The sequence below is a fragment of the Sinohyriopsis cumingii genome, chromosome 5, assembly GCF_028554795.1.
Source record: "Sinohyriopsis cumingii isolate HCF-2022 chromosome 5, ASM2855479v2, whole genome shotgun sequence".
Classification (NCBI taxonomy): domain Eukaryota; kingdom Metazoa; phylum Mollusca; class Bivalvia; order Unionida; family Unionidae; genus Sinohyriopsis; species Sinohyriopsis cumingii.
The window spans coordinates 131,425,014-131,437,028 of NC_142965.1; the positions used below are offsets into that span (position 1 = coordinate 131,425,014).

General features: G+C 35.3%; 1 protein-coding gene across 2 annotated transcripts in view; it reads right to left on the reverse strand.

Annotated features, from left to right (window-relative positions):
- The window catches only part of LOC149800251 (protein dachsous-like), a 182,263-nt gene that overhangs the window by 16,885 nt on the left and 153,363 nt on the right, over positions 1-12,015 (reverse strand). Inside the window, exons 9-15 of one of the 2 annotated variants that reach the window (XM_089959835.1) lie at positions 10,407-10,541; positions 9,848-10,057; positions 7,146-7,518; positions 6,100-6,503; positions 4,890-5,087; positions 3,776-3,987; positions 2,512-2,797 (exon numbers count right to left, since the gene is read on the reverse strand). In XM_089959835.1, coding sequence (XP_089815961.1) covers positions 2,512-2,797; positions 3,776-3,987; positions 4,890-5,087; positions 6,100-6,503; positions 7,146-7,518; positions 9,848-10,057; positions 10,407-10,541 — 1,818 coding nt within the window. Of the gene's footprint in view, positions 1-2,511; positions 2,798-3,775; positions 3,991-4,889; positions 5,088-6,099; positions 6,504-7,145; positions 7,519-9,847; positions 10,058-10,406; positions 10,542-12,015 lie in introns of both variants that reach the window. The other variant, XM_089959834.1, reaches the window with a different exon arrangement.

A 12,015-nucleotide genomic window follows, 5' to 3' on the forward strand; every position in this document is an offset into this window, starting at 1 on the left:
CACTGTACAAGATTCCTTTACAAAGACTCTTTCAAAAAGAAAAAAAGATTTCCCTTATGCATAAATTACCTAATAAACAAATGAATCAAATTATCAATCCATTTGTGTGCATATGCTGTATGTACTTGCTTGTAATTAAGGTCCAACTGCCAACAACATAGATCCTGAACTGCATTCCATAATGCACCAGAAGATCAAGGTATGTTGTTTGTTCGACTGGATGCTCCTGATAAATTGCACAGACCCAGACCTGCTGTCCCATTATGTGAAGTAGATCTGAATCCATGCAATTTGTAGTTGGTTCTGACTTACAAGACAGCATATATCATAAGATGAAAATTAATACAAACACAGCACATTGGAATTTGCTTTTTTCTCAATTATTATGATTTACAAAATGTAAAAATGTAATTTATCAATGATATTTTTTAACTTCAACAGACTGTAACATTTGCAATATTTATACTAAATTAAAAACTCCCTATATAAATTACTGTGTGCAATATGAATTGTCTTGGATCATACCAAAAATTAACAACTCCCTACATAAATTACTGTGTGCTTTTTCGAATTTTCTTGGATCATACCAAAATAACAAATTCCTACATAAATTACTGTGTGCTGTATGAATTGTCTTGGGCCATACCAAATTAACAACTCTCTACAATCATTGCTGTGCAATATGAATTGTCTTGGGCCATACCAAATTAACAACTCCCTACATACGTTACTGTGTGCAATATGAATTGTCTTGGGCCATACCAAATTAACAACTCTACATACATTGATGTGTGCAATATGAATTGTCTTGGGCCATACCAAATTAACAACTCCCATCATACATTACTGTGTGCAATATGAATTGTCTTGGGCCATACCAAATTAACAACTCCCATCATACATTACTGTGTGCTGTATGAATTGTCTTGGGCCATACCAAATTAACAACTCCCTACATACATTAATGTGTGCAATATGAATTGTCTTGGATCATACCAAATTAACAACTCCCTACATACATTATTGTGTGCAATATGAATTGTCTTGGATCATACCAAATTAACAAATCCCTACATAAATTACTGTGTGCAATATAAATTGTCTTGGGTCATACCAAATTAACAAGTCTCTACATACATTACTGTGTGCAATATGAATTGTCTTGGATCACACCAAATTAACAACTCCCTACATATATTACTGTGTGCAATATGAATTGTCTTGGATCATACCAAATTAACAACTCCCTACATACATTACTGTGTGCAATATGAATTGTCTTGGGCCATACCAAATTAACAACTCCCTACATACATTACTGTGTGCTGTATGAATTGTCTTGGATCATACCAAATTAACAACTCCCTACATATGTTACTGTGTGCAATATGAATTGTCTTGGATCATACCAAATTAACAAATCCCTACATAAATTACTGTGTGCTGTATGAATTGTCTTGGGCCATACCAAATTAACAACTCCCTACATACATTACTGTGTGCTGTATGAATTGTCTTGGATCATACCAAATTAACAACTCCCTACATACGTTACTTTGTGCAATATGAATTGTCTTGGATCATACCAAATTAACAAATCCCTACATAAATTACTGTGTGCAATATGAATTGTCTTGGATCATACCAAATTAACAAATCCCTACATAAATTACTGTGTGCAATATGAATTGTCTTGGGCCATACCAAATTAACAAGTCTCTACATACATTACTGTGTGCAATATGAATTGTCTTGGATCATACCAAATTAACTCCCTACATACATTACTGTGTGCAATATGAATTGTCTTGGATCATACCAAATTAACAACTCCCTACATAAATTACTGTGTGCAATATGAATTGTCTTGGATCATACCAAATTAACAACTCCCTATATACGTTACTGTGTGCAATATGAATTGTCTTGGGCCATACCAAATTAACAACTCCCTACATATGTTACTGTGTGCAATATGAATTGTCTTGGATCATACCAAATTAACAACTCTACATACATTGATGTGTGCAATATGAATTGTCTTGGGCCATACCAAATTAACAACTCTCTACAATCATTGCTGTGCAATATGAATTGTCTTGGGCCATACCAAATTAACAACTCTACATACATTGATGTGTGCAATATGAATTGTCTTGGGCCATACCAAATTAACAACTCTACATACATTGATGTGTGCAATATGAATTGTCTTGGGCCATACCAAATTAACAACTCCCTACATACATTACTGTGTGCAATATGAATTGTCTTGGGCCATACCAAATTAACAACTCTACATTGATGTGTGCAATATGAATTGTCTTGGGCCATATCAAATTAACAACTCTACATACATTGATGTGTGCAATATGAATTGTCTTGGGCCATACCAAATTAACAACTCCCTACATACATTACTGTGTGCAATATGAATTGTCTTGGGCCATACCAAATTAACAACTCCCTACATACATTACTGTGTGCAATATGAATTGTCTTGGGCCATACCTTCACTAATATTGACAGGAACCATAGGTGGAAACTTTGGTGGATTATCATTAATATCGACCACAGAGATTTTCAAAGTACAAGTGCTGGAAAGGGCTATATCTCCATTGTCGAATGCTTCTATTTCCAGTCTGTAGGAGGACTGGACCTCATAATCAATGACGAGATTGGTCTTTATGATGCCGCTGTACGGAGGGTCAATTATAAAAGCATTGTCTATATTTCCTTGTACAATGTTGTAGGTGATCTCTGCATTACGTCCAGTATCCACATCCGTGGCAACAACCTGAATATAAAAGGAAAATATTTACAAGATTATAGTTTACCGATAGTCAATATGTCACCTGAATCTTCATTTGTTGTATTTGTTATATACAGTTGTACCAAAAAGGTCATGAAGAATAACAAAGATAACATGTAATTCAGATAATATGTAATTTAGATAATATGTAATTCAGATAATATGTAATTTAGATAGTATGTAATTTAGATAATATGTAATTCAGATAATATGTAATTTAGATAATATAGATATGACCCACTGATTTAGTGTTATAACAAACAGGTCATAAATATCTGAGGCAAAGTGAAGTTTATAAATTATTATTTTTAACTGGAAAAATATCCCCTGGTCTTGACTTGCCCCCTCCCCATTAAACTTTGTCAGAATACTGAATAATGGTACTGTGCATCACATTTTACATTCTCTTGCAATCTTGTGCTAAGCAAGCTAGTGGACAAAAAGAAAATATGGTTTTTAAATTAAACTGAAAAAATTGAGAAATCCACAGACATGAAGGATGAAATAAAGACCATGAAAAATTGTGGTACAGAAAATCATATTGTGGTATATAATGCCATTATATCAAACTGCAATATAATGGTATATTCTTGCACCACTAGACTATACCATCTTATGGTAAGACCATCATAATTGAATATATGATACTTACAATTTTACTATCACCTAAAAATATGGATTCCATGACCATAGTCACTTTATGACAAGAACTGTGTTCTAATGAAGGGCCTTACTGTGTTCAAATAAATGGCCTTACTGTGTTCTAATGAAGGGCCTTACTGTGTTCTAATGAAGGGCCTTACTGTGTTCTAATAAATGGCCTTACTGTGTTCTAATGAAGGGCCTTACTGTGTTCTAACAAAGGGCCTTACTGTGAGAGAGTGCTGTATTTATATCTTTTCTGTAGCCATAAAATACTTCATGTAAAGAAATTTATGAAGACAAAGTGATCTATATCCCAACCTGTGTGACAAACGTATTTCTGCGCATCTCTTCCCACACTGCTGACACATAGCGGTCTTGTGTGAATGTGGGTACATTGTCGTTGATGTCTTTTAGATTCACTGTAACTGTTGTGTACGCATAGTTTCCATTGATAGTTGCAGCGACAATGAGCTTCATGATAGGGTCCGATTCATAATCAACAGCATCTGAATTGTTTACTGTAATCAATCCTGCTATAAATAAAGAATTAAACAATCCATAATTATTTAGTCAAAAGATATCAAAATATAAAAAAGTGAACTCCAGTGATATATATTTTCATGGATTACTTACACTTAAACTGAATGCAATTAAAAATTTTTAATGAAATTTACAAGTCAAATAGAGTCAATTATCCAGGCATATTGGGAGACATGGGTTCTGCCTGCATAATTCATTAATACCCGATTATCTGGATTACGGGCAATTTCTACAGATTAAATTGTGTATCATTGGTGGGGTGGGGGGCTTTTTGCTGGTCATTATGAACAAAAAGACTGGAGAAGTGGCACTCATATAATGATTGTCTAAGTAATCATGGTCCTGCATCAAAAGAGGCAAATGGTTCATGTTCAATAAAGACTGGACTTTCGCAATGAAAACTGTGTAAAGTGTCTTATATAAACAAACATATCTCATAAAAATAGGATGGGGAAATGATTCTGATTTGTAATGGATATGGAAAATAGAATCAAGGAACTAAGAAATCTTTGCTTAATATTGGTAAGAATTTAAAACATGGAAATTAACCTACACTGCTACGATATAATGTATAATACTACTAGAAAGATTAATAACTGCCCAAAAATATGAAACAGTTTACAAAGTGGTGTTCTTCTAGGACGCATTTAGTTCATGCAAAATAAAATCTCAACCAATACATTCCACTTTCAAAGTTTTCAACACTTTAAAGCAATATCATTAAATAATACTGAAACAGTTAAAAAATGTAAAGAATGTCAGGAAACAGCCCCACAATCTGACTCCACATGAGCACTAGATATTATCTGGAGAATCATTCAATTTTGGTTTACTATCAGCAGTGCAAGAACAAAATAAAATCCAAGTTGTATACATGATGTAAGATTCTTACCCGAATTAATTCTGAAAGCATTGTTCTGGTTGCCACTGGCAAAGGAGTAACTGATGTTTCCAGTCCCCTGGTAATTAGCCTGTACCTTAGCAACACTGGAACCAACGGGTGAATCTTCATCCAAATTAACCTGGTAGTTCGACATGTTAAAGCTCAGGGTCTGTACACTAGAGCTGCCAACTGTTATTTCCACCACACCTGGAATAAAAATGAAAGAATAGCTGATATTTTTGTTTCAAACTGCATGATCAAATATAAATTCTGCAGTTAATTTCAGAAGATAAACAAATTTTATCATTTTGGCTGCACCGTATATATTCACCTATCAGTTCAACTGCAAACTGCACAGACCCAGAGCTGATGTCACATAATGTGTCAGCAGATCTGGGTCTATGCATTGTGCGACAAATAATCTGTAGAACAAACAATACTGACCCTGATCTGCCAACACATTATGCAATGGTATATCAAGTCTTTGGTGTTTCCAGCTGGACTGTACTTACAAGCAAGTATATAAGGCATTCACACTCTTTCAGAAAGTGGATTGAAAACTGCCATAATGTGAAAAAGACCTAGTAAAAATCATTAGCTTGTGATCCATGCCAAAGCATGATCGTTAGCTTGTGATCCATGCCAAAGCATGATCGTTAGCTTGTGATCCATGCCAAAGCATGATAAAGACCTGGTAGAAAGTGTTCAGCATGTGACCCAAGCCAGAGTGTGATACATAGCAAGTAAAAAGTGCTTAGATTGCGACCCAAGCCAAAGTGTGATACAGAGTTAGAAGGAAGTGTTCAGCCAGTGACCCAAGCCAAAGTGTGATACAGAGTTAGGAGGAAGTGTTCAGCCAGTGACCCAAGCCAAAATGTGATAAAGAGCTAGCAGGAAGTGTTCAGCCAGTGACCCAAGCCAAAGTGTGATACAGAGTTAGAAGGAAGTGTTCAGCCAGTGACCCAAGCCAAAGTGTATAAAGAGTTAGAAGGAAGTGTTCAAACAGTGACCCAAGCCAAAATGTCATAAAGAGTTAGAAGGAAGTGTTCAAACAGTGACCCAAGCCAAAATGTAATAAAGAGCTAGCAGGAAGTGTTCAGATTATGACCAGAAATGTGGTTGCGACTGGACAATAGTCTTCATCTGTGGATGGTCACAATGAAAGTTAGTACTACTAGATTTTATAGTTTTCTACAGTTACCTATGTCCCTAAACTTACCTGTAGAACTCAGTGGTATGTTGCCCTGATCCCTTGCAATGATTTTAAGATGGTGATATCCAGTTTGTGCCAGGGTCTGAGCTGTTTTTATATTTCCAGTCTGAGCTTCAATCGTAAAAAGATCCAAAGTTCTCTGGGCGGTGTCGGGGCTAATACTGTAGGTCACTTTTCCATTAGATCCATCATCCTTGTCGTCTGCCCTGACTGTTAGCACGAGCTGTCCGGATGATGTGCCCTGGGATACATTTCTGGTGTATGGTACCTCCTTAAACACAGGTGCATTGTCATTGATGTCACCAATGGTGATGTCCACTCTGACCTTCTCTGTCCGGCGATCATACAGACCTGCATCACTGGCTATCACATCAAAGCTGTAGGAAGACTTCTTCTCCCTATCAAAGAATCTAAAGGACAAATTTGAAAAATTTAGCTTTAAATGTTTAACACATTTATGATGTGTCTGAAGTGAGTGCAACAAATCAGTTCAGGATGCTTTTCTTAAAACCTCTTGCATCACACACTATTTGGAATTTTATCATAGGATGAAAAATTTCTGAAGCAGTTACCATGACATATTTTTCCAATGACACAGGCAACAAAATATCTCATAAACAACCCTTATTCAATAAATCCATATTTCAGGTAACTTTTAAACATAAAATTAAAGAAAATGTAACAATATTAAATTTCCTCATATGGTGATAAATACATGTAACAATAACTGAAGCAAAATATCAATCTAGCCAAGCCAACAAAAACTGAGTAGAGTTGGGTCAAGAACAACGACACATTGATCGGGAAAATATAATTATTATTGCACATTTCACGTTTTTTTTCAATGACAAGGATGAAATTACTCAGTTTACTGTAATTTATTCTGACCATAAATAACTTTCCATTTGAAGAAAAATCTATTCTAAGTATGTAGTTACAGCTAATGGAAAGCAGAATTGTCCATTACAGTTTCTAAATTCTAAAAACCAATTTACATGAAAGACAATATGCAAGCATCGATGTCTGTCCTGACATTTAATGTATCCACTTACCCTGATGTGGTGATGACACCAGTGTTTATATCTATTCTAAACAGCCCTGCATCAGTGTCATTGTTCAGGGCGTAGGTCACATTTCCATTACTACCCTGGTCAGGGTCAGTTGCAGAGACGGTCAATACCATGGCACCTATGGCAACATTTTCCATCAATATAGTACTGTAGCGAGCATTACTGAATTTTGGATCATTGTCATTTTGGTCAAGGACACGGATGACCACAATACAGCTGCTAGAGAGAGTTGGGTTGCCACGGTCAACGGCTGTAATTGTCAGTGTATATTCTGCGACAAGCTCTCTGTCCAATCCAGTGCATCCAAGATTACCAGCTGTTGGGTGAATAGAAAATTTGTTGTCCAAGTTCCCAGCTAAAAAGAAAAATGTAGAATGATATAATAATCTGCATGAATAGAATATTAAACATATAACTTGATCATACAGTCAACATTCCATATACTGTCAACCAAACTTATGTGTCCACACCCACAAGCTTACACAACATAACCGTCAACTTTTCAAATGCCAAGTAGGGAGACTGCATAACAAAAACAGGGAGAATGGGCCCTAAAATCAGGTTTTTTTTCAAAGCATATTTTATTCATCATTTTCACTAAATATTTACCGATCTTCTGGGTCCAATACACATGAAATTCTCAAAGGATAAGCCGTTTCTCCATGTGACATGCCTTATTTTCCCCCAGGACATGACACCTTTTCATATTCTGATCAGTAGTAGCCAAAATGGACAATAGCTAAAGGTTTCTCTTAAGTAAATAACCAAGAAAGCCAGTGTGACTAATTAACAGTTAATCTTTATTACTGCAGTTATAAAATTACTGCCCCTCCAAAATACTTCAAAGAAACCATATTTCATATTGCGTGTTATGTCAGTACCTGCAAGAGACTGGCAAATAAACAATGCCCAAATTAATTGTTACTAATGGTACCTAAAGTGTATGTGAATTCATCTCAACAGTTCAAATCTGCAGTTTCACGCTACCGTACATGTGGCAACTATTTTCCCCCACATTATATATCCCACCTAATTTCCTTAGGGTCAACTCACAAGGCATTTAACATTGTTTACTAAATAACATGAATTCTGAATTAGTTGGCAGTGGTGGTGGGGGTCACATATGCTGTATGGTATGTTTTTCCATTCCTTCTTTTTAATTTAATGATGGCAATATATATATATATATATATATATATATATATATATATATATATATATATATATATATATATATATATATATATCAAAGTAATGCCTTTACTCATGTAAATGTCTTTGGTGGTAATGGAGATGTTCACTGTGACTATTCGTGGGATGGAAACAAATTTCTGACAATTTTACTATTGTGTTTTTTTAATCTTTTTTATTTATTTTAATAAAGGTATAAATTTATGAGAATAATGTTTAAATTTAACATTCTATTGACTGAAGAAAACAATTCTTTGTAGTGTGATATTAATTTTTTCACAGGTGATAAATTAGAGCATGGTTTGTATAAGATGTATCTGCTGATAAAGGATTTTTATGGAGAAATGAAAATCAACAGACAAAATGTAATACTCAGGAGTTCTCTGCAATAATTGGGAGATATTATGAAACTGGGAGATATGCATGGAACAACCCCAAACACTGGGAGTTTTCATCAATTTCAGATTTCTAAACTTTTGGAAATGTCACTAGCCTTAAGCTATTCTCAGCTTAACTTTATTTTTCTAGAACTTTAAGTGTCTGCATTGAAAAGCCATGCAAGTCTCAAACAATACTGATAAATGGTACTGGCAGTAGAGAACAATATTGGCTTGATTTGTCACGGTGTTGTAGGGCACTGTAACACAAGTGCCCAGTCAAATGGATTAATATACCTTGCCAAAGGACACACCACAGTAACCAGCCCAAGGTGATCCAATGACAGGACTCGAACCCACACCATTTTAGCTGTGAACCACTAAGTCAATGCGGTTCCTGCTCCCATGTCACCTCCTATTAGTTAATGAATTAATAATAAATTCAAAGCTTACAAAGAGAATGTAACTAACACCTGTAAATGCCTTCATTTGCTCACACTCCTCATCCAGTCAAAACTCCTACATAATTAAACCCTTTTACTTGCAAACATGGCAACCACATAATGTCTCTTGAGAGGAAAGCAACTGCTAAAATCCAGCCAGAACATCATGGTTTTCCTGGACCTTAACCATCAGACATGCCTGGTGTCTCATTACAATTTAATTTACCACCATTTCTGGCTGGTGCCTAATTACCATTTAACTCCTGCCTGGTGTCTCATTACAATTTAATTTACCACCATTTCTGGCTGGTGCCTAATTACCATTTAACTCCTGCCTGGTGTCTCGTTACAATTTAGCTTATCACCATTCCTGCCTGGTGCTTAATTACTATTTAACATATCACCATTCATGCCTGGAAGAGTGACTAAACATCCACAATGGAGAGGTCTTAACACAAAGAGAGTTATGTACATAACTTGGGATGGGAAATAGCACATAGACAAGAATAGCTATTTCTGGTAATACTCACCCCTATATTTCCTATGTACTGGGTTACTGTTGGTTTGTTTCAACATGTCATGTTAACAAGCAAACCATGAGGAGAATGTTGCATGAATTGAAACTTGCACAGTTAATCAATAATTAAAAATTAAAACTAAATTAATAACCAACCTGTAATACTGTAGGTAAACTGTCCATTGATGCCAATATCTTCATCATGGGCTGCAAATGTATAAAGGACATCTTCAGCCATGTTCTCTGGGACCTCAAGGGTATAGCGTCTCTCCTTGAAGACAGGTGGGTGGTCATTTACATCTGTTACATTGACTATAAGGGTAGCCGTGTCATACTGAACTGGATAACCTTTGTCCGTTACATAGACTGTAAAAAAAAATAATGTTACTCCATCAATTAAAATGATTTTGGTTAACAGCATGATAATTTAAAATAACTTGCCATGAAATCTGACAACAATTTTGCTTCGAGTCCGGGTCAGGATTATCACGTTGATAGCAAACATTCAATGGCTGACAGATTTTATGCACAATTTAGGCATAGTTTGCCTACATTTCTTGGCAGCTACACCATATTATGGAGGCTTCAAGCAGAAAGTTGAAAAGCTCAATCTTGTTATGTCTTTTTCTTGATGAAGAGAATGCAAATGATGTTATACTTTTTTTTTACAATTTATAACAACTCTTAAAAATCTTAAGAGATTCAAGTTCCTTACCTGTAATAACGTATGAACTTTTGCTTTCACGGTCAAGGATTGCTTGAGTGGTGATGACCCCTGTGTTGGGATCAATGACAAATTTGTCATCTGCAATTCCTTCTGGGATCATGTAGGTAAGTTCCTGATTGACTCCTAAGAAATGAAAAAATGCACAAGTCTCAAACAACATGCCTGCTTTAATAACAATATGTCTCGATAAAACTTCAGAAAGAATTAAATATACAGGGTTAAGAACATGAGAACAATTTTTCTGGCATAGCGGCTGACACATTTCTAAAACTCAACTTACCCCGCCAGGCAAGCACAAAAAACTTTCGACTGGCCCAGAGTAAACTCTTAGTTAACCAGCTGTTATAGAATTGTAAAACTTTGATGATGTTAATTATCAATCATACAAATGGCTATTTTCCAGAATTATTTTTTTTACCATTCTCACATCAACTGTAAGTAACTACATACAGAGACTAGTCTGCTTTCCCTCTGGAAAGTATTTGTATTGAAAAGAAAGAGTGAAGTGTTTGTATGAGCATGATCAAAACAAATGGAAAACAAAGTACCAGTATAAAGTATGGACAAAGTTAGCAAGTTGACAGAACATACATTTCATTAAGAAGAATCACCAACACTTGTCAGCCCTGAACAGCTACTGATCAAATTTGTATTGAGCCATAGAGTTAATAATAATTCTTCTTATTTGTCTTCCTTTAATTAAACTAATGTTCACACCGTGCACCAAACAATGTTGTTCTTAAAATAAGTTTATCACCTCCTTTATTGATAAATCAATTAATTTACTTATCAAATTATGTAACCGTAAATTATCAAAGTTAATAACACTGTTGCAACAATTGGTAGCTGCCTTATAAACTAAAACAAAACCGTAAAATAAAAGCTGGCTTCATGCACATGTGGCTGGGCCACCAAGTCACTAAATCAACTGGCCATAAACTATAGAACTTACTTGGAAAGCAATAAAATCTCCTCAATGTCTGTCCTTAAATATGTGGCATGAGATATTTTATGTATTTACATAGAATTTCATAAGTTTGTGAGTGGTTATTAGCAGGATTGAGTAATCCAATTTCAATGGAATCTAGCAGAGAAATTTCAAGACTTTTAAATATATTAGTAATGCTTAGCAACGTTGATAAATATACACAAGTGCTTTACTTTCCCCACATTATTCTGAGAATAATTTTTTTGCACTTGGACACATTCTAATCTATGATGGGATGGTTAAAATGGAACCTCTCTGTGCATATTTTTTATGGCATTAAGAAAAGTTCAGTTATGGATGCATTAAGTTTGGTTGTAAGGTAGGTATGTACGTTTTAATTATTCATTCTATTCAGTTACCCATTTTGTTACACATGTGTGCAGTGACATATTTCGACACAGGCTGACTAGACCAGGTCTAGGACCGCAAAATTATGGCATTTTTAAAAAGTGTGTAATGAACACAACTCTGATGAGTTAAGATTCAGAATTCATTGCCCTTCTCTTCCTGCTGCTGCTCAACTCATTCCTACTGTGCAAAGGTGGCACTTCCGAATGGGCTTTGGGGGCCCCTGAGTGGTCTAAAGAGCTCTCTGTTATGGATCACTGC